General features: G+C 51.7%; 2 protein-coding genes and 1 long non-coding RNA gene across 5 annotated transcripts; 2 read left to right on the top strand and 1 right to left on the bottom strand.

The window, feature by feature from the left end:
• Window positions 1–92: 92 nt before the first annotated feature.
• On the top strand, window positions 93–7649 carry N4bp3 (Nedd4 binding protein 3). Of its 2 annotated transcripts, XM_008767681.4 has the most exons (5): window positions 93–233; window positions 4746–5093; window positions 5328–5840; window positions 6327–6581; window positions 6714–7649. In XM_008767681.4, the coding sequence occupies exons 2-5, from the start codon at window positions 4776–4778 to the stop codon at window positions 7239–7241; spliced, it is 1614 nt and encodes a 537-aa protein (XP_008765903.1). In that variant the 5' UTR covers window positions 93–233; window positions 4746–4775; the 3' UTR covers window positions 7242–7649. The 2 variants fall into 2 exon arrangements, with proteins under 2 accessions (XP_008765903.1, NP_001029065.1); NM_001033893.1 differs by lacking the exon at window positions 93–233 and having other exon boundaries at window positions 4776–5093; window positions 6714–7645.
• Window positions 7650–11514: 3865 nt separating this feature from the next.
• Window positions 11515–13429, bottom strand: LOC102553843 (uncharacterized). Its single transcript, XR_357558.5, has 2 exons — window positions 13292–13429; window positions 11515–12907 (listed from the first exon to the last, which is right to left on the bottom strand). It is a non-coding gene; the product is annotated as an uncharacterized LOC102553843 (long non-coding RNA).
• Rmnd5b (required for meiotic nuclear division 5 homolog B) lies at window positions 12901–25490 on the top strand. Of its 2 annotated transcripts, none has more exons than XM_006246205.4 (10): window positions 12901–14684; window positions 20019–20169; window positions 20850–20995; window positions 21110–21250; window positions 22071–22171; window positions 22308–22474; window positions 23292–23457; window positions 24587–24689; window positions 24783–24937; window positions 25017–25490. In XM_006246205.4, the coding sequence occupies exons 2-10, from the start codon at window positions 20031–20033 to the stop codon at window positions 25078–25080; spliced, it is 1182 nt and encodes a 393-aa protein (XP_006246267.1). In that variant the 5' UTR covers window positions 12901–14684; window positions 20019–20030; the 3' UTR covers window positions 25081–25490. The 2 variants fall into 2 exon arrangements, with proteins under 2 accessions (XP_006246267.1, NP_001017473.1); NM_001017473.1 differs by having other exon boundaries at window positions 14548–14684; window positions 19984–20169.
• Window positions 25491–26262: the final 772 nt, after the last annotated feature.

Genomic DNA, 26262 nt, shown 5'->3' with positions numbered 1-26262 from the left:
TGCCGGTTCCCGCCCCCCACATCCGGGGGCCGGGCTGGGCGCTGGGGCTCGCGCCGCGCGAGTGAGTCAGGCCGGGTTTTCCCTCCGTCTCTGGGGCCAGCCGACGAGTGTCGCCTAGTGCGTCCTTCGCCCGCCGATCCGGCTCCCGCGCGTGCCCGAAGAGCCTGGGACGAGAAAGGTTCGAGACCGAACTGGGGACTGCAGTGCGCCCTGGGGTCCACGGCGCCAGCATGGTAAGTGGGCAGGGCGGGTCGCGGAGGTCGTTCTCGGATACCCGGCGGGGAGTGGCAGGATGCTGTGCGCGCCTCGGTGTCCTCTGTTCCCGCTCACGAGGCTGACCAGTAAATGCGTTTTCCGTGGAGCATCGCCCGGATCCCCGCGCCGCAGCTAGGAGGGTCAGGCGCCCTTGGCGCAGGAGTCTGATCTCGGCCTCCGCCCCCTGCACTAGCTCTAAGCAGGCCTCACAGACGGCGGGCGGGAGACCTGCACCCCACCCCGCCCCCTGGGTAGCTCGAAGGGCCTTCGGTAGTTCTGGGATCCCTTGCTTCCTCCACAGCCTTCCTGGGGCGCAGTTCCACCGGGATGGCCAACCTGTCTTCTCTACCGCCTTCCCGGGGACACTGCTCACCTGCCCTCGCCCTCGGGGTACCCTCTACCTGCCTCAGTCCCCTGCCCTGTCTGGTCTTCAACTGGGGACCTGAGAATAAGGGGATGTTCCGAAGTCTGGGACTCAATCCCTATCCTGACTTTAGCCTTTGACAAAAGTAAGGACCAGGACTCTTAACTGTATTAAGATGGGGGCTTAGGACATACCCACCCCAAAGGTACAAGTTGGGCATGGTTGTCCTTGGGCGGGAGCAGAGGCGGGAGGCCCTTCTGGACCTGGAGATCAGCCTCCTCCCAGGCTTTGACAAGCAGGGCTTCTCCGCCGACTGGCTGCGTGTGGGTGTGTATGTGCAAGACTGTGAATGAAAGCGACTAGCCAGCTCCCGACACCGCCTCTAGCAGTTTCCTGAGCTCAGAGTCCCTAAACCAGCGCCACTTCCACTATTTCTTCTTACCTCTTTCCCCAGGGCGGGCAGGAGAGATCCCTGGGAGGGGGCGGTTAAGTTCCATCCCGCCCAGCATAGCTGTAGATGCCCTTGGGAGGAACAAGCATGGGGGCTGGGCAGGCTACACGGACAGCAGAGTATGCTGATGGAAGGTGACCCCTAACTGGGACAGCTGTGTGTAATATAGGGTTTTACTGTGGGAATCCAGATTGGGATCTTCTTTCAGTGTGGAATTCCTTCTTTCAAGCCTCAGTTTCCCTATGTGTAGATAGGGTCCTTTATGCCGTTCTCCACCAACTAGTGTGGAGACAATTATGTGACATTATGAGATAGAAGAGCTCAGATACACTGAAGCACTGTAGCACTGTACATAAAGCAAATTGTGGATAATTCTGACGAGGGGGCAGGGTACACCAGCCGCCCCCATCGCCTCTCAGGCTGTCCCCATTTTAGGAGTTGGGACATTCCAGTGTCATTCCTCTGTGGCAGCTGCAGACACACCCCTCAGAAGGGCTGATCCCCCCCAGCAGGTGGTGTGACCCTCCCTTGAGGCACTCTGGTGGGACTGATGGCTGTTTGGGTTGAACTGTAACTCCTGCCTCCCGGAGGATGAGGTGCCCCAACCGGAGGGAAATGCAGTGAAAGCCGCCTGGGGGAGCCAGGACACTTCCTCCCATACTGCTGAACATGACCTTGGTCACATTTTACCTCCTGGGCTCCTGTTTCCTCGGGTGCAGCAAAAACAAATAACCCATTTCACCTCCTGGGTGTGTTTTGAAGAGGTATCCAGGGTCTGGTGCTGGGGTGCCCTGCTGTGTATAACCATGTACTTCTATTTGAGGCTTTCTGAACTGCTGGCTAATCTTGGGGGCAGAGGGAGACAGGAATGAAGGGGTCCTGCCATGGCCCGCTGGGTAATGGTGTACATATCCAGCTCCTCACAGAGCCCTGGGCATTAAGATAGGCACCCTAACTGTGGCAGCACGGCCCCAGCATTTGATGGAAAACCCCCACTTTCTGCTCTGCTCTGGTCTCCTAGGGGTTGCGAGGCTCTTGCTAGCTCTCTCCTCCACCCCTCCACCAAATTCACAGGCGAAAGAGCCTGCACCGCTGCCCCGGCTTGGGCTTGCAATCCCCAAGGCTCCTAAGCAACGGGAAGGAAGGAATGTGTGTGTTGGGGGAGGGGCAGAGGTAGGTTGGGTTCTTTAGGAAGAGGGTTTGTCTGCAGACCGAGACCTGGGGTGGCCTCAGCTCGGCGGGTGGAGCAGACATTGCTACCAATTGCTACGTGAGACCTGATCTAGGTGGGTGGATAGTGGGTGACCTTGTATGAGCCGCATTGTCCGCTGTTGGACATGACTGGCCTCACTCTGATCTCTGAACATACCTCTGTCCACAGGACCCATGCTCCCACGCTGTTTTCTGTATGAGGCCTTTTGCAGGCTTTTGGCTCATGGCTACACTGTTTCATCCCTGAGACCTGAGAACCTTTAGTGGGTACCACAGAGTGTGGGTGGTTTCTCAGGAGACTGCAAGTGAGTGTCCACACAGAGGGCAGCGAGGGTCAGTGTGTTTGGGGTGCTATGGGTATATCTGGCACTGTCTCAGGGGGCACCCGAGACTTAGTTCACAGAGCTGTTTCTCCTCCATTGCCTCTTTGTCAGTTATCCTGACAGAGGTAACTGGGGAGGGAGACAGGAAGATGCCTGGAGACTAGATCTCTTTCCTTGAGTAGCAACGGAATATTTCACAGGAAATGATGTCTAGCTGGGTGGTCTTGTCAGGGTGAGGCGATGTTGAATGGGGAGACAAGGCGACCCAGTTCTAATTCTTTTGACTGTGGGTGACATCGGGGTCCTGCTATTTGGCAGCCCTGGTTTTGGGATTCCATGAATTCTCACCCTGACCAGTTCCGTGACCTTAGGCAGGTCATTCCACCTTTTTGAGTCTCCAAGGGCTTACTTTTTAAAAAGGGATACTGAGCCAGGTGGTGGCGTGCACCTTTAATGCCAGCACTCTGTCTCAAAAAAAAATAAATAAATAAATAAAAACAAAAACAAAAACAAAAAAACCCAAGATAAATAGATGAATAAATAAACAATTTATAGAGGAGGGATACTGAAGCCATAGTCTCCTTGAGACTCCTGCAGAGTGCCACGTTCCTGGGAGAGCCCCAGCTCCAGTAGTCCCATAACCTGGCTGAATCTGTTGATTCTACATAGCTTATGATATCCCTAGAAGAGTCTGACTGCTCGCATGGGGCTGGGCTGGGTGTCCAAACTCTGACTTGCACCCCACCTCGAGTGGTGGTTACTGGGGAGCGGGCCACTACAGTTATTTACTGCCTGGGGTAGAGTTGGCCGTAGAGTGGGGGTGGGGACCAAGCTGCCCTCCCTCTCCCAGAAAGCAACTCTTTGTCTTTCACCAACACAAAACCTGGAAACGGTTGAGGATGGAGTCTCCTAACCACCATTGTTTGGGGTGGGAGTGGGTGTCCCGGAAGCATATCGGGTGGGTGGTGGTGGGTACTCCCAGAGGCAACCTGACTGCCAGACATCTGCCTGGCATTGGGAGCAGCTGTGTGTGGGAGGGTAAGAAGCAGAGAAGGTGCCATTCACTGCCGGTTGTTTGTACCTACCGTATGCTGGGCAGTGGGCATGGCACACACACACACCAGTCTCCTGGGAGTTGGGCCCCAGAACCTGTGGGAGACCATTCAGAAGCCTGGTCCCTTGGTATAGAGCGGGAGTGTATGGTTAAGCTAAGCCTTGGGTGTGGCTTCAGGCCAGACCCGGCCGGACTACATGCCTGGTCACATCATCTTACCCCATCCTCTCGGCATCCCTACATGATAAATGTTTTCGTCTTTGCTTTTCTGTTCCTGAAGTAGGCAAGGCTCACACGGGTTAGGCATGGCTAAGGTCACAAGCTGCTAGCTTCCAGCCCGGGTTCTGTGAACCTGACCGGGTTCTGTGAACCTGACCGGTAGTACCTAACAACGGAGCACGGTGGCATTACGAAGCTAGCTGCCTCTTCTTCCTCTGCCTCCCATCACTGCCTAGATCTGGACACCTGTTCCGGAAACAGAAGCCATTGTTCCTCCCTTAGGCCCTTCCTGTGTGTATCACCATCCTTCCTCCCCTTGAGCCCTTCCTGTTTGTATCCCTCCCGCTGTATCCCCGCCAGTCCCCAACCTCACCCACTCCAGATGTTTCCTTGGGGGACCTCTGACCCTCTGAGGGAAGAGGGGTTTCCCACCTAAGGAAGACAGAAGGACAGAACTCCTCCCCTACTCCATGAATTTGGTTGAGAGGCTGTCAGAAATAAGCAAGCCCATGGGTTAGACAAAACCTGAGTGACCGTCTCCCCTTTGCTGGCTCATTTCTAGGAAGAGGGCCCTTGTCCTACTCCTTGGGGGCCTAGCCTCTGCGTTCCACTTCAGACCCCTATCTGGGAGCTGTTCCTTTCAGTGTTCCCGTAGGAGCCCCACTCCCTTTGCTTGAAGTCTGACACAGTAGTCAATGTACCCTTTCTCTTGCCATCCTGTGAATCCCATTCTGTTCACACGTAGCTGCTTCTGATGGGTCTGGGCAGAGCGGGGAGCTAACAGATGGCAAGTGTCTGGTTTTAGTGCATCTGGGAACTCGGGTACTGAGTGCCCATCTGCCGCTAATGGAGCCTTCTGATTCCCAGAATCACCTGCCCGTGCCCCGTTGAACCTTCATGGCCACAGCCTCAGGCCCTGCTGGCATTGCCATGGGCAGCGTAGGCAGCCTGTTGGAACGGCAGGACTTTTCCCCTGAAGAACTTCGGGCTGCACTAGCTGGGTCCCGGGGCTCCCGGCAGCCTGATGGGCTCCTCCGGAAAGGCTTGGGCCAACGAGAGTTCTTCAGCTACCTGCATCTCCCCAAGAAGGATGGCAAGACCGCCAAGCGAGCCCCTCGGAACGAGCCGGACTACACCACCCTCTACTACCGGGAGCATCCTCGGGCTGGTGACTTCAGCAAGACTTCCCTACCTGAGCGCGGTCGCTTCGACAAGGTGCATCTGTGCTCTAGGGGATTGGGCCCGACTCAGAGACTGTGTGGTGGTCAGCTGGGAGACCATAGGATAGGGCAGACTGAGGTGTGAGAAGTCTGAAGCTTGATCACTGCCTCCCTATGATGTGTACCCTGTATTCTCAGAGGGGATTCCCTAGGGCCTTCAGGGACCTCGGGTAGGCAGAGAAAAGTGGCCAACTCAACCTCGCTCACACCTAACTTCTCTTTCTGACAGTGCCGGATCCGTCCTTCTGTGTTCAAGCCTCCTGTGAGCACTGGGAAAGGCTTCCTGTCCATGCAGAGCCTCGCAGCCCACAAGGGCCAGAAGCTGTGGAGAAGCAATGGCAGCCTGCACACTCTGGCCTGTCACCCCCCCCTGAGCCCTGGGCCTCGGGCCAGTCAGGCCCGTGCACAGTTGCTTCATGCCCTCAGCCTTGATGAAGGCGGCCCTGAGCCCAGCTTATCGGACTCTTCCAGCGGGGGTAGTTTTGGCCGTAGTCCAGGGACTGGCCCCAGCCCCTTCAGCTCCTCCCTGGGCCACATTAATCACCTTGGAGGCTCCCTGGATCGTGCTTCAAGGAGCCCTAAGGAGTCTGGACCTCTGGCAGTACTGAGCTGCCTGCCCGAGCCACCTCCCCCCTATGAGTTCTCCTGTCCCACTACTGAGGAGGTCGCTGTGTTGCCTGATACCTGTGAGGAACTCAAGAGGGACCTCGGTGACCAGGATGTATCTAACCCCTTTACTCAGGTGAGGGAGCCCCTGCCCCAGAGTGGTTCGTCCCTTGCATTGGTCTATGGACCAGTTTAATCTCTGACATCTGGCTTAAATTGGTGTAGGGACAAACCATGAGCAAGGTCTAAGCATAGTATGATGTTGGGGGCCAGTCGTGTGGTAGTGGCAGCTGGGGATGAGACCGGAGTTTATGGCCCTGATGGGGTTCTTTCTCCCATTGTGCTTAAAGACAGGGATTCCATGTCCCTTTGGTCCTGCCTGGGAATTGTGTAAAAAGGAGGGAGACGGTTTCTGTGAGTCCCGGGTGTTAGGAACACTGTCTGTCAAGAGTCTCTTTGGGTATGAAGCATGTGTGGTCAGGACTCTGGGTTCCGCAGCCTGGGTGCATAGGGCATTGATGCAGGCTATGGGCACAAATGAACATTGTTATTGGGCAGGCCAAGTATGGAAGTCTGAGCGAGGCTGTGCCCACTGTTAACCAGTCCCTCTTCCCCTCTGCAGGTGCTCGAGGAACGCCAGCGGTTGTGGTTGTCTGAGCTGAAGCGCCTGTACGTGGACCGGCTTCACGAGGTGGCCCAGAAAGCTGAGCGCAGCGAGCGCAACCTCCAGCTGCAGCTGTTTATGGCTCAACAGGAGCAGCGGCGCCTGCGCAAGGAGCTGCGGGCTCAGCAGGGCCTGGCCCCAGAGCCTCGGACCTCCGGGCCCCCCATGGAGGCTGACCCCAATGCCCGGCCAGAGGAAGAAGCCCGATGGGAGGTAGGACACCATCCGAGGCATCCTCTCCTGTCTCATTGTCCTGGGCCCATACTCTGTTCCATCGAGCAGCCGCAGCCGGCCCCAGTATCATACAGTGTTCGACCTTTGCTCACGGTTTGTCCCTCCCTCCAGGTGTGCCAGAAGACTGCCGAGATTAGTCTGTTGAAACAGCAGCTTCGGGAAGCCCAGGCGGAGCTGGCACAGAAGCTGGCAGAGATCTTCAGTCTGAAGACACAACTTCGGGGCAGCCGGGCACAAGCCCAAGCTCAGGACGCTGAGCTAGCCCGGCTGCGGGAGGCAGTGCGCAGCCTGCAAGAGCAGGCACCTCGGGAGGAAGCCCCAGGCAGCTGTGAGACAGATGACTGCAAGAGCAGGGGGCTGCTCGGGGAGGCAGGAGGCAATGAAGCCAGAGAAGGGGCCGAGCAGCTGAGGGCAGAGCTGCTGCAAGAACGGCTTCGTGGCCAGGAGCAGGCTCTGCGCTTTGAGCAGGAGAGGCAGACTTGGCAGGAGGAAAAAGAGAGGGTGCTGCGCTACCAGCGAGAAATCCAAGGGAGCTACATGGACATGTACCGCCGGAACCAGGCACTTGAACAGGAGCTGCGGGTGCTGCGGGAGCCCCCTACATCTTGGAGTCCCAGGCTGGAGTCCTCCAAGATCTGAGGCTAGCCAAGTGTGCTGACAGCGGGCACACAGTCAGAAGATACCCTGAGATGGCAGGCTCCTCCCTTACACTGGTCTGGGGTGGAATCTGTAGAGGCCAGTTCAGGGATGGGACGCCCACCCAGCGGAGGGCTCCAGCGGGCAATGGGACGGATAGGGTGCCTGCTCCAGAAGCTGTGGCAAAGTCCTGCTAGCAGAGAACCACACCCAGGGAGGGCCTAGCCCTGCTCCCAACAGTGGGTGTGGCCCAATAAAGTAGGTTGGAGCCAGCCAAGCTTCAGCCCCAAGATGCAGAAGAGGAAGAGAGAAAGAAGGGTGGCCGGTGACCGTCCTGAGGTCTCCCTCCATGGAAGGAGCCAGGGGTGGGAAGATTGGCCTCTTCCAGAATAAAAAGCACATTTTCTATGAGGAGGCCTAGTTGATAAGATTGTCCTTGGCCTGAGTCCAGAGGCTCCTGGATGGTCAGTGTCCCAGGCTTTGGGCCTAGGCTGTAGTTCCTTCTATGGTCACGATAGTGGAAAGATAACACCCTGTTGCAGTCTCTGGTCTTGTGAGTTGGAGAATGGAGCAATGCTATTCCTTGCTTCTATTCCCCACAGCCCTTAGCTGCTGTGTGGGCTGCAAGCAGCTTTCTTCAACACCATCGGATGTTTGAGAAGAAACAATACCTGGGAAACAAAAGGGTTGGTCGACAGGCATTTGCAGAACATGAAGTGATTTTCTGGTGGGAATGTCTAGACCCTGGGTGCCCCGGCAGCTGCTGGGTTTGGAGCCAGCTCAACACAGCTTCCTCTGTGACATGTGAAAACTCCCGTGGGCTTTGCCATCTCCAGCTGTTGTGTGCCCCTCCCTCCGTGGCGTGGGGGTCCAGAGGCAGGGGCAGGAACCATGGTCATTTCCAGAAGCAGTAGAGCCCTGTGGGATATTTGTTTATCTTGTGTTAGATCTGGTTCGTGTTCTAGAAAGGTCTGGGAAAGGAGCCCCTCATTCTGTCCCTGGCCTCAAAGCTGACCTTTTAAATATCTGCCTCCAGCTAAAACCGATCCCAGGGCCCGTGAAACCCACAGTTGGGTGCCTTAGTAGTGGCCTGCGTCCTATGGGCTTTGTTCCCCTTGGGTTGGGGAGTAATGCAGCTGATACCTCTTTTGCCCACCACCTACCTTACCTGCCTTTTTTTTTTTTTTTAAATGGAGTCAGGGTTTTGCTATGTAGACCAGACTGACCTGTAGAGATTCTGCTGCTAGCCTCTTGGAATTATAGACCTGTGTTACACATTAGCTTGCCTTCTTTCCTCTTCCTTGTGATAGACAGGGTCTCCCAGTGTAGCCCTGTATGGCCTTAGACTCAGAATCCTCCTGCCCCTGCCTCCTGAATGCTGGGATTATAGGCCTGTACCTCATTTTGGGCTCTCCTCTAGAGAGAAACCACTTTGTTACAGATGTGTGATAGGAATAGCTATTTAGCCGCTACTTACTGTCTGCCTGGTATGATGTTGGGCACTTGTGGTCTTGGGGACACTGAATTTGTGCTTTTCTGCACTTGGGTGGTGGGTGGGGATGACAGCTATTTTTCTTTTCTTTTTTTTCTTTTTTTTCTTTTTTTACACCCCCCCCCCCAAGCTGAGGACCAAACCCAAGGCCTTGTGCTTGCTAGGCAAGCACTCTACCACTGAGCTAAATCCCCAACCCCCGACAGCTATTTTTCTTATTTTGATTTTTGAGTCTGGGTCTCTATGTAGCTCTTGTCCTGGAACTTAATATGTAGACCATGATGACCTTGAACTCACGGAGATCCACCTGCCCAACTGGACACAGCCATTTAGTTGCCTCCAGTACCTCCCTTGGAAGCATTCAAGGATCTTTCAGAACTGTCGCAGACCTTTTGATCTCGGTCCATACCTGTGAGCCTCTGAGGTCCAGCAAGTAGGTGCTCCGGTTTAGATGACCAGCCTCGGCCTGTGACACCTGATCTGACGGATGGGCCCCACCTCTTTTTAGGGTGGAGGATTGGGTGTGTGAGTTGTCTGGTGTGAGGATGCTGTGTTTATGATCTGTGAGTGGCAGGTGTGTGTAGATGTGCTTGGGGGTGGTAGGTGTGTCCAAGGGGGTGTGTTTGGGGCCTTAACCCTAAAAGCCAGCTCCTGGGTGGAAGCCAGGAGTGCTTCCTGACCTCCTTTCCATTTCTTCCTGACTGTTCCAGCCCTTTGAACTGGTCACACTAGATAGACCCTGCATCCCAGATAGTCCTCTGGGAGTAGCCTAGACACATAGGCCCACACCTGAGCCCAGGTTCCCACCAGAAGTGGGGAATTAGGCAAGCTAATCCCCACAGACCATGGTACCCACTTTTATTGGGTCTCTGCAAACATGTCTCTGGGCTAGTAGTTCCCGAGGAAGTCTCCCTAACAAGCCAGTTGTTAGCCTAAAGTCTGAGTTACTTCCTCAGCAGGGCCAGAAGCCAGTCGGGCCAGGTGCCCACATGCCCACCTTTTGGTATACCCACTCCACAGTGCAGTTCCCCACCCAGCAATTACGACCTGGGTTGGCTAGTAGAGCCAGCGGGGGTGGGTGGGCGGTACCAAAACTTGGCAGTAGTGCCAGAAACCAAGGCCAGGCCCAGATGTAGAGGGGGAGGGCAGCCCAGAACCAGATCTCTTGTTAGCTCATCCTTCCTTGGCAAACCAGTTCCCTGGTCCCCAAGCAGGCTGGGTGGCTCTGGGGCCAGTTGGTCATAAAAGTCACTGTCACAGCTACTGGAGAAGCCCATCCCTGTTGCCTCTGGAAGACCCCTGGCTCAGCCAGTTTATGTAGAAATCTAGTGAGCACCTCACACTGTTCCCCAGCTCTCTGTCTCAGATCCCTCCTGTTCACCCATGTTTCTTTCCTCTTAGCCTGTCACTTGATGCCAGCAGCCTTCCAGGACCTTCCAACTTCAGTGACCTTAGCTGTTGGCTTTCTGGTCCGGCTCCTCTGGGCTGTCCTGACCCAAACCAAAATTTGCAGGAGGAGGAGATTCTAATTTCTAGAGCCTTTGGAGAATGAAAGAAGACTGGGCCTGAGGAGGTCCTGAGTTTGACTGGGAGCTGGGGCTCCCTTAGTGGAGTCCTGTTTTCATGGTACCACACAAAGGTATCCAGCCAGCACTTGGGTGTTGCTTCTCAGAGGAAACTTTGCAGAGCCTCTCCAGTACTGTCTGCCCCAGGTGTTTCTACAGTGCTCTGTTGGCTTGCCTGACTCCATTGGGCTGTAAACATTGCCAACACTGGGTGGTAACCTCCATTTTGCTTCAGACTGCTCTGGCTCCAACCCCAGAAGGTAGGGATGAGAAAGGTAAAGTGTGGAAGCAAGGGTGACCTGGTCGGAGCCCTCCACTGTCCAGGATGGATGGCTTTAAGGTGAGGGCTTGGGGAATGGTTTGGTTCTGAGCCATTCAAGGGCACTGGTTCTAGGTCAGGTCAGTGCCAAGTTCAAGGTTCTAGCACTTAGTCACCGTTGAGACCATGGGTCAAATGCAGTTCACAAGAGAGGAAGACAGGTCTACACTAGTGAATGCTGTTCTAGATTAGCAGGGCCAGGCAAGGCGTGCAGAGGACACAGGTCTGGAGAGATGGCTTAGCAGAAGAACCCTGACTACTCTTCCAGAGGCCCCAGTTCTAGTCCCAGCACTTAGGAAGTGGCTTACAACCACCCTTAACTCCAGTCCTGGGCAAATGATGTCCTCTTCTGGCCTCCACAGGCACAGACATGCGTGAAGGGAAAGCATCCACACACAGAAAACATAATAGTTTTAAAGAGAGGGCAGACAATCCTGAAGACCTTAAATATAGTGCAGCGGGATCCACCGAGGCCTCCATGGTGGAGACAAGTCAGGAGAACAAGAAGGAGCTGCCTGAGACTAGGAGATTCTGATCATGAGGGGGCGTTCCTCCAGGGAGGATGCAGGCCACACCACGAATGCTTCAGGAGCTGCTCTGTCACTGGGTGCTTAGCTCCTAATGGCCCCAGGCATGAACCATTCTCACCTGCCTCACATTTTTAGTTTTTTTTTTTTTTTTTTTTGGTTCTTTTTTTTCCGGAGCTGGGGACCGAACCCAGGGCCTTGCGCTTCCTAGGTAAGCGCTCTACCACTGAGCTAAATCCCCAGCCCCACATTTTTAGTTTTTAACAGGATTTATTCCTGTATGTGTCTTTTGCCTGAACCTAAGTCTGCATTATTTATAGCCTTTATAGCCCCCAGTCTACTCTCAAAACCCTTTGTAGGGCTTTTTGGTTCCTTTTTTTTTTTTTTTTTTAATGAGGGAGTATTTAATCACAGCTCTTTCGCATATCACATTACACATTGCACAACAAGAAAAACAATAAGAAAATGGTGTTAAAAGGTATGTTTATGTGGAGAGAGTGGAAATCCAGAAATAAATCATGTTTTTGCAAATATCGTACAGAAAAAAGGGAAGGCCTACATAAGGAACACAATTTAACCGGAGCCGTTTGGCTTGATTTCTGAATATGGGGCAAAATAAGCCACGATTTGCACTACCTTGCAAAATAAAATACACATCGAAGCTTTTACTTGTGTGTGTAAAGGTCAACATTGAGTATGTTCTTAAATCGATCTCTACCTTTTTTGAGAGAGGGGCTCTCACTGAATCTGTGGCACACTAATTCAATTATTCTCACTAGCCAAGACCCATGAACCCACTGTGTGTTTCCCCAGTGTTCGCATGACAGGAAGATTATTGTTTTTTGGGTTTTTTCCTTTTTTTTTTTTTTTATAGGCGTCAGGAATTGAACTCAGGTCCTCAAGCTTTTGTGACACTTAACCAACTTAAGTATCTGCCTAGCTTCGTCTTATTATTCTTTTTGAATTAAAAACAAAAATCCTGGGGTTGGGGATTTAGCTCAGTGGTAGAGCGCTTGCCTAGCTCTGAAAAAAAGAAAAGAAACAAAACAAAACAAAAATCCTAGGAGACTGGCCCAAAAGAAGGGAAATACTAAAAAAAGAAAGAAATAAAAAGAAAAGAAGAGGAAAGGAAAGGAAATACTAAAACTGCTTTTGGTCATTCCACTGTGAAGCAATCTCCTCCAACAAAACCCAAAAGTCCAGTCTGAACGAGGGAAGAGCAACTGAATCAGGGTAATAGGAAAACTCGTGCATAGCAAAAGTGCAGAATAAGTAAGAACGCGAAGCCCATCATGTCGTGACAATGGTTCAAAAGCTTCAATGTGAGCCGCTCCAGCTTCTGGTAGAAGCCGTCTTTGTTCACACCCTGCTTGGCGGTGAGGCATCCTGGGAGAGGAAGTGGGAAAGCCTGGGGCTTTCTGGAAAGCTTGTGAGGTCCTGCCGGCTGGGGTTCGGGTTCTTCAGCTCTGGCTTTTCGCCCTAAGCAGAGCTCATTCAACTCCTCGCCCCCGCGACTTCCGCGTGGGGCTGGGACCACCCAAGCTCTGAGACACCTCCAGGCATCTCCAGGATGCTAGGGTCACGATGCCCCCGCGGGCTAGCTTCCCTCTTTGCACCGCCCTTTTCCCTGCTATGTTTCAGCAGGTTGTGAGCCACAGCTTCCTCTTTTATTAAGCAGAGAATGTTGGTCAGCTCCCAGCATCTCTGTGCTCACTATGTTCCAGTAGCGACGAGGACAAAGTCCTGAGTCCAGTGGAGCTTTTATCCTAAAAGTTGGGGAGGCGGAGATAGGGGCAAGAAAACAGAATCAACACATAAACACATGACTTCAAGCCAGGGCTATAAAGAAAACAAAGCTAGATTGTGCAAGGTGGAGGAGGCGGAAAGAGGAGGACATAAAGGCTGTAGGGAAACCAGCAATTAAAAAAAGAAGCTGCTTGAGTCAAGCGGTGGTGAGACAGAGGCAAGCCGGTTTTTGAGTTCGAGGCCAGCGTGGTCTACAGAGTGAGTTGCAGGATAGCCAAGGCTACACAGCGAATCCTGTCTTGAAAAAACAGAAAAAGAAAGAAGGAAAAGCGGGGTGGGGGGGTGAGGGATGGGGGATAACACAAGAGTTGTTGGAGGACCCCAGGTGGTGGTGGTGCACACACCTGTAATCCCAGCACATAGGAGATGGAAAGATACCCTCCGTGACATAGGGAGTTCAAAGCCAGTCTGGGGTACTGAAGGTCCTTTCTCAAAAGATCAAAAAGAAAAAAAATTTTTTTTAGTCCTTTCTAGTTCGGGGAATCAGCACCTCCTCTCCTTTTGGACCTTTGTCTCACCCCCACCTCCTCACCCCATCCCCGCCAACTCCCGCGCGCCTTTTCTTTCTTTCTTTCTTCTTTCTTTTCCTGGCCTCAAACTCAGATCTGCCTGCCTTTGCCTCCCCAATGCTGGAATTAAAAGTGTGTGCCATTACAACCGGCTCCTTCACCCCTTTTAGTTAGGGCAGATATGCAATCCCTACTTCATCTTTCCCCTAAAGAGGGGCTATTCACAGAGAGCAGCAGGGCTAGGGACTGTGGAAGCATAGGGTTAGTGAACCCCGTAAAGACAAAATTATGTATGTGTGATGCGATCTTGGGTGTGCTTGCCTGTACAAAGTGTGTGAAAGCCAGAGAAGGATTTTGGGCATCTCGCTCCATCACTCTTCCTGTAAACATCATTTGCTAGTTCCAAAAACATCACACATGAGGAAATACCTAATCACTGGGCTACATACACGTAATGGTCTTTTAAAAATTTTATTCTTCGGGTGCTGGGGGTGGACCAAGGGACCTGAGTGCACTTTACACCGCTAATCTTTCCTTCCCTCCTTCCCTCTCCATCTCCCTCTCTTTCTCTCTCATAGCTCAGGCTGGAGACTAACTAACGTTGTATCCCTAAAATTATAGGCAGCTGTCACAATACCCAGCTTTGTTTATTTTCTGAGCCAGAGTGTCACTTTGTGGTCTAGACTGGCCTGGAACTCCCGGCGCTCCTCCTGCCTCAGCTCCCCCTAGCCCAGTCTGTACATTTAAGACCTAGGAATTGTGGTTGGGGGCTTGGGTTATGCAGGTGCACCAGTTAATACTTCCGGTAGAAACTCCCGACAATCTTCCAGTGGTTCTGATGCCCGGGCGGAGGATTGCTCCGAATCGCAGGGATGGGGCGTCCAGGTACTGCGCAGGCGCTGACTGCCGCCTAACTCGGGCGAACGATTCATTCGGCATTCCATGCAAAGCCGCGGGCGAGGCAGACGGTCTCCCCACGCTCCGCGACACGGCGCATGGGCGAGCCCGGACCCACCCGAGGGGCAACCGCCGCGCCTTCCGGTTCCGATGACAGCGGCGCCGGAAGCCGGCTGGGCTGCAAGACTAGGTGACAGCCTGTGAGCTCCGGGTACCGGGGTGCGGGGCGCCCCGACCAAAGCCTGGAGAAATTGTCGGCCACACCCTCCAAGGGCTGGTGGAGTCGCCCGGACTCAGACGTCCCATTTTAGTGCACCTGACTGGGTCAGAGGTAACCAGCTGTGGGCGGTGGGGTCCCGGTAGGGCACTGCAGGAGGGTCTCTGGGAGGATAAGTAGGAGTTTGGCAGTCTTTTGCACTATAATGCAGTTGAAGTCGGGGTCGTAGCATACCCACAAGGTAAATGGTGGGCTTTCCTGTCCTCTCAGTTTTAGTTGAAGAAGTGACAATGTGAAACTTTCTAATATTTATAGAGATATGATTTGTTTGAGGTTAAAATACAGGGCAATAGATGATGTGGTTTGAAAAGTTAACACTTGTGTGGAAACCTAAATAAGGAGCCAGCTATGGGAAGATGTGAAGAGTGTTCCGGGCAGAGGATAGTGGCAGAAATAAACTAGATGTACCCTGGCACGGAAAGGCTGGTGGTGGTAGAGTATGTCAAGTGATGGGAGAGTCATTGGAATGAGGACAACAAGGGAGTTTGTCTGGATAGAACTTTTGTTTTCCTTTTGGTTGTTTTTTGTGTTCTCTTTGGGATAGGGTCTCATATAGCCTAGGTTGGCCTGGAGCTTCCTCAGTAGATCAGGCTGGCCTTGAACTCACAGAGATGCACCTGCTTCTGCCTCCCTTGTGCTGAGGGGCTTAAAATCATGCACCATCATACCATCCTCATATTTATTTATTTTCTTTTTATGATGATGATGACGACGACAGCATTTCTCTACATAGCCTTGGCTATCCTGGAATTCACTGTGTAGAACAGGCTGGCGGGAACTCACAGAGTCCTCTGCCTCCTGAGTCCTGGGATTAAAGGTGTGAGCCACCACACCCAACTGATTTCTTAAAAACTTCTTATTTTTAGGTGTATGGGAACCTTTTGCCTTCATGTGCCTGTGCACCATGAGATGCAGTGGGTAAAGAGGGCTCCAGGGTCTCTACAACTGGCATTATGGGAAGTCGTGGCTGCCGTGTGGGTGCAGAGAACAGAACCTGGGTTATTTGCAAGAGCAGCAAGTGCTCCTTAAAACACTGAGCCATCTCTCCAGCTGCTGTAGTGGGAAGTTTTAACATGTCCTTTATATCTCTTCCTACCTACTGGGAGCCTTCGATTCAGGCCTTCTTAGCCAAAGGCTAGGAAATTAACCAGTTTGGCTTACTGAGCCCAGTGATGGATTTGGCCCTGCAGGGAGGGAGAGAATGAAACCAGTCTCCAGACTTTGCTGGGGAGACACATGGGAAGCAATCAGGGGGATTCGGATGTGTGTGACATCAGATTTGCGATGCAGGAAAGAAGGCCACACAAGGGACATAGCTCCGTGAGTAGAGGCCTGATTAGGAGCCCAGGAACCCAAGTGAAAAGGTGGAGGTAACCAGGCACAGGCCTTTAGTCTAGCAGGTGGACCTTTGTAAGTTCAAGGTCAGCCTGGACTTCAGAGCCATAGGTGAACTTCAGTTGGCAGAGATGTGACATGGGTGCTTGTGACGTGAGTGTAACAAAATAGAAAGGTAAAAAGCAAGAACTTTGGGTGTAGCTCAGTGGTATAGCACTTGTCCAGCATGTGTGGGAGCTTGGCTCTGAGAAATCAATACATTGATTAAAAATTAATGCATTCCTGATGATATGGAATTCCAGCTACTTGGAAGGTTAATGCAGGAGGATTCGAAGGAGGATTCCAGGTTCAAGTTCAGTCTGGTCAGTTTAGGGAGATCTTGACTAAAACAACACAAAAAGCTGAGGTTGGGAACAGGGCAGTGTTACACACCTTTAATCCCAGCACTCAGGAGGCAGAGACAGGTGGATCTCTGAAGAGCTCCAGGCCAGCCTGGTCTATAGAGAGGGAGATCTGAAAACAAACAAGTGCCCTCAGCGGACTGGGGTGCAGCTCAGTTGAGGTAGGGGTGCTTGGGAGAATGTACACTTGGCAGAGTGCGTGCTTGGGAGAGTGCATGCTTGGCATTGAGGCCAGCATGAGCTATATGAGACTCCCTTTCAAAACAACAGAAAAGTATCACAAGATGTCTCAGTGTGTACAGAAAGTTGCTACATAGTCCTGTTGACCTGAGTTCATTCCCTGGAACCCATGTAAAGGTGGAAAAAGAGAACTGACTGCACCAACTTGTCTGAACATGACACGTGTCTTCCCTCCAACACCCCCCCCCCCCGCCTGCCCAAATCAGGAACACGAATACATACATAAAAAGGCAGAACAAAATATTTGTCTACTGGACATGTACAGACTCCTTTTCTTTCCTTCTTTTCTTTTGAGATAGGGTGAAAGTTCCCTAAGTACAGGCGAATGGTCATTTCCATGTCTCTGTACTGTGTTAGATGTGTGCCTTGTGCTTTGAAGCAGGGTCCCTCACTAAACCTGTAGCTCAGTGGCCTATCTCCATCTCCCTAGTGCGAGCTTTTCACATCTGGCTTCTTTTTGTGGGTACTAAGAATAAAGCATAGGTCCTTAAATGACAAACATTTTACCAATGAAGCCATTGTCTCAGCCCCATTCCTCAGCTTGTAATTTGTGTGTGTGTTGGGGGGGGGGGCAGTTTCTTATTATGTAGTCCAGGTTAGCCAGGAACTAAAAGTGGTTGGTCTGCCTCTTCCTTTCGATCACCACCACACCTGGCTTTCTTCAGCTTTAAAAATGATGTATTTAGGGGCTGGGGATTTAGCTCAGTGGTAGAACGCTTGCCTAGCAAGTGCAAGGCCCTGGGTTCGGTCCCCAGCTCCGAAAAAAAGAAAAAAAGAAAAAAAATGATGTATTTACTTCTTATTGGGGGTGGGCCAAACTGGCATGGCATGCATGGAGCAGTCAAGACAGGTTTGTGGGTTTTCCCTCCTTCCACCTGTAGTTCCCGTGTGGTACCCAGGATCCTGTTCGGGCCATCAGGCTGGGTGGTAAGCATGTTACCCACTGAGCCATTGGCCTGGCTCATCCTCAACATTTCTGATAGTCTCAAGGCCTCCCCGTGATGGTCCTGGTATCAGTTGGTGTCTGACAAGGCTAGGCATTTTGACCATGATGAGGTCCTGTCCTTGAGCCATGTTAATCTTTGATAAACTGCAGCTCTGTTATTCAGACTCTCTTGGCAGTCATATTTTTCTTGCCATCCTTCCCAGCTGGTGGTTTGTGCTTGCTCCAGTTGACTTCCTGTTGTCATAACTGAGAGACCCTATGACTTCATCCCAGTGGTACTTGCACAAGCTGTCTTTTCCTGTTGGTCCTGTTGTGCAAAGTACTTAGAGAGAGACCTCAGCCTAGAGCCAGGACAGCGGGCTTCCTTCAGTCCCCACTCCTCCACTCCCCTGCTGTGTGGCCTTGGGACGTTTATTTTATCTTCCCCCGTCTCATTTTCTCAGCTGCAGAGTGGGTCTAATAACAGTACCTACCTCATAGTGTTGTGAGAATGGAGTGAGTGATTTAATGGGTGAAGTCACTTGAGCAGAGCCTAGTACATAGGGAGCCTCTGGAGAATGCCAGTCATTACCAGCAAACTAACGATATCATTTTAAATGGGAGTCCCTGTTACATTTTATCCATAATCTAACTGTAGAGTCTGACCTTGGGGGTGTGATTTCTCTGGACAGTGTGGTCGCAACAGTGTCAGCCAGGGAGGGAGATGATAAAATAGGGCTAAGCTGGGAAAGCCACAATGGTGCTTGTGGGACTAGGAGAAGACAGGAAGTGGGAGGATCCCAGGGTCAGTAGTGAACAACAAAGAGACCCTGTTTCAAACAAAATAGAAGGTGAGGACTGACAGCTGAAGCTGCCCTCTGACCTCCGTGCTCACATGGTATGCACATATGTGCCTGTACTCAGACACAATGCATACATGTATACACAACATACATAACTACCATATACACCCTTCATGGCGTTACTGAGCGAGAGAGCATCTGGTGTGATAGGGAGGCAGGTCCTAGGTTGTCAATCACCCAGTAATCAGAATTAAGGGTGCAGAGTGAGAGTGGAGGACATCAGGTAGGTCAAGCTGGGGTTAGCTGCCTGCAACAACATGGGAATTGGGCTGGAGGACTCAACCATGGAGAGGCTACATCATGCTCCAGGGTCTAGGCAGACAGCTGGGAGGCCCAAACAGCTCCCACAATAGGCAGTTATTCCAGAAACTGTACTTGAAATTAACACCTGTTCTGCCTTCATGGCTTATCTGCCTGCAGTACATGAAAAACCAGTTCTACTAACTGAAAGGGAAAGTGGCCATGGTGACCATAAGAAGATGCATGCATTGTGAGCCTAGGTTGTTCTACATACAGCCTGCTGAGAATCCCCTGAGGCCCAGTCTTCCGAGTAAGAAAGAAGCTGGGGGTTTGTCAGAGGCTCAGTCTCTGAAACAGGTGGCCTGTAGGACCTGACTACGACCCAGAATCCTGTAAAAATGCCAGTTGTTGGGACTGGATAGCTCAGCAGGTAAGAGTGCTGGCTGTACTTAGAAGGCCCAGGATTGATTTCCCAGCATCCACAGGTGGTTCAGAACTACCTGTAAGGGGATCCAGTACCCTCCTCGGGCTTCTACAGGCATTATACATGGCATACGTGTGTACATAAAATAAGACACCCACACACATAAAATAATAAAGCAGTTTAAAGAAATGCTGGGTGAGGGGTTGGGGATTTAGCTCAGTGGTAGAGCGCTAGCCTAGGAAGCGCAAGGCCCTGGGTTCAGCCCCCAACTCCGAAAAAAAGAATTAAAAAAAAAAGAAAGAAAGAAATGCTGGGTGTGGTATTCATACTTGTAATCCAGTATTAGGGAACTGGAGACCAGAGTATCTCTGGTGCTCACTGGCCAGCCAGCCTAACAACCCAAATAGTGAGCTTCAGACCAGTGAAAGACCCAGTCTTAAAGTAGACAGCATTCTTGGGGATGATACTCAAGGTGGCGCTGTGCATTAGACGGGGAGACTGGAGTGATGGCTCGGTAGTCAGAGCTCCTGCTGCTCTTGTAGAGGACCAGTTGGTTTCTGGCACCCAAATGATGGAGCTCCAAATGAGGGGGAGGAGATTTGAGACAGTTTCTCTATATGTAGCCCTGGCTGTCCTGGAACTGGCACAGACCAGGCTGGCCTTAAACTCACAGAGATCCATCAGCCTCTGCCAGGACCAAAGGCGTGCCTCACCACACCCAGCTGACAATGTATGCATGACCACAGTACAAGGCAACCCCGTCCTTATGCCAGCCTCTGTCCTCCCCCGATACCTCTTCGAGGATGGTTGGAAAGCACTTGTGCAGTGGGGAATTGATTTATTATTACTCAGGAGGGGTGAGGGGGTCTAAAGAAATGCTATGGGAGGTGCGCGTGTGCACATGTGCACGTGTGTATTTCCCCAGGATCCACACTGGCCTAATCCAGTTGACATCACTAGGCAGAGGCCACCATGGAGCAGTGCGCATGTGTGGAGAGGGAGCTCGACAAGGTCCTGCACAAGTTCCTGACCTATGGGCAACATTGTGAGCAGAGCCTGGAGGAGCTGCTGCACTACGTGGGCCAGTTGAGAGCTGAACTGGCCAGTGCAGGTGGGTGACCATCCCTAGGGACCATGTAACTGCAGGCTACCGACTGGGTGGTGGAGTCTTGGACATGCATCTCTAGGCTTCCTTGAAGGTAGTAAACGAAACCTCTCAGGGTCTCTCTACATAGCCCTGGCTGTCATGGAACTCACTATGTAGACCAGGCTAGCCTAGAACTCAGAGATCCACTTGCCTCAGCCCTCCAAGTACTATGATTAAAGGTGTATGTTACCATGCCCAGCAGTTGTTAAAAGTCTTAAAAATAAGTAAATAGGGGTGGGGGATTTAGCTCAGTGGTAGAGCGCTTGCCTAGCAAGCGCAAGGCCCTGGGTTCGGTCCCCAGCTCCGAAAAAAAAGAAAAGAAAAAAAAAGGAAAAAAAATAAGTAAACAAACAGTGGCTTAGTCCACATGGCAACCTCTGAGTCGCTGGTGTCTAAGTACCAGGAAGCTGGTAATCCTAGCACTCTTGAGTCAGAGGCAGGATGATCTCTGAGTTAGAGGCCAGCCTGGTCTACGTAGTGAGTTCCAGAGCAGCCAGGCACAGACTGTAAGTAGATGTTTAATTCTGGCATGCAGGGCTGACTTCCGGGTCACCTACACTGGCATGTGGAAGGAAGCAGACAGGCTGCTGCAGAAGCTACCCAGGATCTGCCTCCTGCTCCTGACACAGTCTGCTTCTCCACAGCTCTCCAGGGGACCCCTCTCTCAGCCACGCTGTCCCTAGTAATGTCCCAGTGCTGTCGGAAGATCAAAGACACAGTCCAGAAGCTGGCTTCCGACCATAAGGACATTCACAGCAGCGTCTCCCGAGTGGGCAAAGCCATTGACCGGGTGAGTGTGTGTGTGGTCCAGGGCCTTGTGGGAACACCTCAGAGCTAATGTGTGCCAGCTTGGAGGAGTGCAAGTGTGAGGGCCTGTGTCACAAACCCATCTCTCCTCTGTCAGAACTTTGACTCTGAGATCTGCGGCGTGGTCTCAGATGCTGTGTGGGACTCCCGTGAGAAGCAGCAGCAGATCCTGCAGATGGCCATTGTCGAGCACCTGTACCAGCAGGGCATGCTCAGCGTAGCTGAGGAGCTGTGCCAGGTAATGTTGGCCTTGAGAGCACAGGGGCACCTGTCTCCAGCTGTTTGAGATGGCCTTGCTTACCATGTAACCCAGTCTAGCCTCATTGTTACCCTCCTTCCTTAGTCTCCTAAATTCTGGGATTATGAGTGTACACACACCACCTTGCCCAGCCCACTGCACTCACCTGCTAGTATGCTGGCAAGTCTGTGATATTCTTGACTATTTTTGTAGGAACTCACTGTGTAAGCCAGACTGGTCTCAAACTCACAGAGATCCTCCTCCCTCTCAAGTGCTAGGACCACATCCGGTGTCTTGTGATTCTGACTGTATTGCCCAGGCTGGCCTCCAACTGGTCTTCCTTTTCCCTTTGAATTTCTGGGATTACAGCTGTGCATGGGCCTCCTGCAGGCCTAGTCACTGACGTTCTTTATATTTATTTTACAAAGGAACTTGATCCCCCTACTACAAAGTATATCTGATAAAAAAACAAAGTCACTGATTTTTAGTTAGTTCGTTGCCTGCTCTCCTTTTATATTTCAGGGATTAGCAAAATGACAAATAGCAGGTTACCAGGGGTCTTTGCCTTAGTGTAGTTAGGTGAATTAAACAGTCATTTTCTCACCAGGCCTTCAGTGCCAGGCCTGGGGACCATCTGCAGAGCGAAGGGCCACACTGTGGCTGACCAGTGAGGATGCTTAGCCTCTGCAGGATGGAAGTTGAACAGAGGGGCTCTTGCTACTGTCAGACCATAATTCCTTGTCTTTCTCCAGCCAACCTTTGGCTGATGAAGTCTTATTATGGGAAGAATTTTGGGGACACTGCCTTCCATTTTTCCCAGGAATCAACATTGAATGTGGACCTGGACTTCAAGCAGCCCTTCTTGGAGTTGAATCGGATCTTGGAGGCTCTGCATGAGCAAGACCTAGGACCTGCACTGGAGTAAGCATGCCCACAGTGGGGCTTGCCCGTGGTCATCTCACCTAGATATGCCCGACTCATTCCAGCCATGCCCTGGGGATTCACTCTTAGGGCCCTCTGTAGCCACTACCCACTGCACTGTGTTGTCTCTCCCCAGATGGGCCGTTTCCCACAGGCAGCGCCTGCTGGAGCTCAACAGCTCACTGGAGTTCAAGCTGCACCGGCTGCACTTTATCCGCCTCCTAGCTGGTGGCCCGGAGAAGCAGCTGGAGGCCCTCAGCTATGCCCGACACTTCCAGCCTTTTGCTCGGCTACACCAGAGAGGCAAGTGCCCAGGGTGCTGGGGGGTAGGGGCTAGGACATGTTGGGTGGCCTGTCTCTGTACCCACAAATGGTCTGTTTACCAAAAAGATGCCTCCCCACAATTCTGTATCCTTTGGCTCTCTTTTCCCTCTAAAGTGAAGTCCAAAGCAAAGACATAACTGAGGCAGGAAGACAGCTTCAGTCCAGTTTATGCTAGTCATGCTAATTTACGCTAGCATGGCAAGACCCTGACTCGAGAATTTAAGACCATGAGGTGAAATACAATTATATATACGTATGACTTATTACATATACAGTACTCTACCTGCATGTATGCCTGAAGAGGAGGGCAGTAGATCTCAGTATAGATGGTTATGAGCCACCGTGTGGTTGCTGGGAATTGAACTCAGGACCTCTGGAAGAGTGACCAGTGCTCTTAACTTATGAGCCATCTTTCCAACCCACAATATTTAAAAGAAAAAAATTATAAAACCAAGCAGTGATACTGTTTATTTCTGTTTAGTGTGTGTGCGCGCATATGCATGTAATATTGGGGTGGGGTGGTGGAACCACACTTGAGCTGTTTTCAAGGCCAGTTTTGTTTTTTTTTTTCCAAAAAAATTGGAGGGTGAAGGGAAATCTTGTGCAAAGAAGAGACATGCTTATGATGCAATCAGAGAGCTGGAGCCCAGGAACAGCCTCCCCTCCTACCTGTCTCCATGTTGGTAGCAGCCTGTAGATGCCCTCCTCGCACTTTAGACGACTTTGCAGTTCTGTGGCTCCCTGGGGTATAGTCTAAGCTCTGCCTTCCCTGAACTGTCATCCCATTGTCTTGTAGAGATCCAGGTGATGATGGGCAGTCTGGTGTACCTGCGGCTGGGCTTGGAGAAGTCACCCTACTGCCACCTCTTAGACAACAGCCACTGGGCAGAGATCTGTGAGACCTTTACTCGGGATGCATGCTCCCTCCTGGGGCTTTCAGTGGAGTCCCCACTCAGTGTCAGGTACAGCCCAGCCTCCTGAGGTCACCATAAAGGGGAAGGCAGGGAGGGGGACAGTTGTGCTGACCCTTCCCTATGTCATCACAGACCTAAGCTGGCTCACATCTTTCCTTGAGATAGACACTGCTTAGACAGGGCCCACCTGTCCTGCACAGTACCCCTGGGAAACTCCACTACCCTGCCATCCAGCCCACCCTCTCACAACCTCACAAAGACATCATTCCCCGCATGGAGAGCGATGAGGTGCTGAGGCACATGCTTGAGTTACTGCCTAATCTCTGCACTGCAGTGGTCTCTGTGCACTCAATACACAGCAAGCCCAAGCTAGACCCTCTTACCCCAGGTTAGTGGGGAAGATGGGGCTTTGCCATGAGCTAACTTGTAGGCTCTTCAAGGAACAAAGCATTGAGATTGGCCCAGAAAGCCACTCCACCCTAGGGACAGCTGTCAGTGTAGAGAACAGGCTGTACTTGCCACATTGTTACTGTGGACTCTGGTCACCACAGCTCCTAGGCAGGATCCACTGGGCAGGGCTCTACTATACTCATACTGGGGGGTCCCAGCCAGTGGGCTCCCTGCTACCCAGTCATCTTGAAATAGAACTTTTGTAGATGTCTTTGCTGGCACTTCCTTTGTACCACAGTAACAGAGCCAGTTAAACTACAGACAGGCTCTGGCCCTTTCAACTGAGCACTGTTCCCCAATCAGGCTTTCCACAGGATCATTTTTTTTGTTCGCTGTTTTCTTTATTGGAGCTTTTCAAATCTTGGGGTACCAGAGCAAACAGAGTTGGACACACCTATCTATGTACATGGCTAGTGGCTTTTAAGCAGCAGCAGAGATGACTCAGGGGTTAAGGGCTCTTGCTAAGGGCCTGAGTTTGATTCCCAGCACCCACATAGAGACTCACAGCTCTCATTAGCTAGTTCTAGAAGATCTGACACACTCCACAGCCACGCATGTGGTTCACACATACATAAATAAGCACACATCTGTACACAAAAATTAAAAACAAGGAATTCTTAAGGACCAATATTTTACGCCACTTTAGAATTTCTGTCTCCAGTCCTATTTGGGACAGTGAGCTAGGCCCTGTGAGCCCAGCTGCTTCAGTCTCTGTTCTGTTCCTCAGCTTTGCTTCTGGCTGTGTGGCACTGCCAGTGCTGATGAACATTAAAGCTGTGATCGAACAGAGGCAGTGCACTGGAGTGTGGAGTCACAAGGATGAGTTGCCGGTAAGGCCTGGCTGAGGGGCACCCTCAGAAGCAGGTGCTGGGACCCATGGCTCAGACAGGAGCTGTGACTCAGCCTTTTGCTGGCCTCCCCAGATTGAGATTGAGCTGGGCATGAAGTGCTGGTATCACTCTGTGTTTGCGTGCCCTATCCTGCGACAGCAGACCTCAGATTCCAACCCCCCTATCAAGCTCATCTGTGGCCACGTCATCTCCAGAGATGCACTCAACAAGCTCATCAATGGAGGAAAGTAAGTCCCCCTGCCTGGTTCCATCCTGGCCCGGCTTTCCTGGCCAACCCTGATGTACTTGCTTTGTCTTTCCTTGCAGGCTAAAGTGTCCCTATTGTCCCATGGAGCAGAACCCAGCAGATGGGAAACGTATCATATTCTGATTCCAAGGAACATTTTAGAAGGTGTAATCCACCCATGGGCCTTTGTGGAGGGACTGGCTTCAGCAGACTGTGATGCCTTTCAGACCAGCATTACCAAGAGACCCAACCTGCCCAGGCAGAGGCCAGGGAAGGTCTTGAACCAGCCTATGCCACTTTACCTGTGAGGGGGACTGGCTGTTCTGTTCCTGCTGCCTTTCTGTTTACACTTGCCCCTGACTGAGCAGCAAATGCCTTGGCCATGAAATGTAGACATCTTTCTAATTCTGCTGTCAAACCAGGGGTTTCCAGCCGTGGCCCACCTCCTACTGTACAGTCTCAACTGTATCTACCCATTCTCCACTGTAAATAGCCCGTTAGAATGAATGCTGTTTTATAACTTTGAGCAAATATATTCACAGCCCTTCTCCTTATTGCTGGCCATTGAATTTCACTGAATGGTGCATGCCTCTTGATATATATGTGCAACTGGGCATAATCTGATGGTAGCAACTACACCATAGCCATCTGGCATCTCTGGTTGGAGAAGCCCTAGGATAGCAGATCCGGGCAGGATGTTCTCCCATGTACTGAGTAAGACCTTACTTGAAAGCTTATAGTTCCAACCGGCTCGGGACCTCCAAGCCCAAGCTCACTGCTTCAGCTTGGTTGCTCTGCATCCTAATGGGGTTTGGGGTTTGTTTTTTTTTTTTTTTTTTTTTTTTTGGTTCTTTTTTTCGGAGCTGGGGACCGAACCCGGGGCCTTGCGCTTCCTAGGTAAGCGCTCTACCACTGAGCTAAATCCCCAGCCCCTGGGGTTTGTTTTTATCTGTGGGGTACATTGCTTGCAAATATGTTGTACACCATATGCCCGCCTGGTGCCCTTAAAAGGCCAAAGGGGACTCATCTGCAATTGGAATTACAGATAGTTGTGCATGTTACAAACTATGGAAGAGCGGCCAGTGCTTTACCTGCCAAGTCATCTCCAGCCTCCAGGACCTGGAGTTGTATAACTAGTTCACATTCCCATTTAACACTTACCATGTGGGTGGGCAGATTCTGGTGGTATGTAAGGAGGTGTCCCTGACGATGAGCCTATGGGCTTCTGTGAGGTGGGGTTTGGGCCCTGCTGTCTAGTCTCCCCACCCCAACTATCTTAGAGTGGGAACTAAGCTGGGTGGGCTGTAGAGTGTATGCTGAGCACTG

Source organism: Rattus norvegicus, chromosome 10 (assembly GCF_036323735.1).
Source record: "Rattus norvegicus strain BN/NHsdMcwi chromosome 10, GRCr8, whole genome shotgun sequence".
Taxonomy (NCBI): Eukaryota; Metazoa; Chordata; class Mammalia; order Rodentia; family Muridae; genus Rattus; species Rattus norvegicus.
Note: the sequence above shows the minus strand (reverse complement) of the source record. Positions and strands in the feature narration are given on the sequence as shown.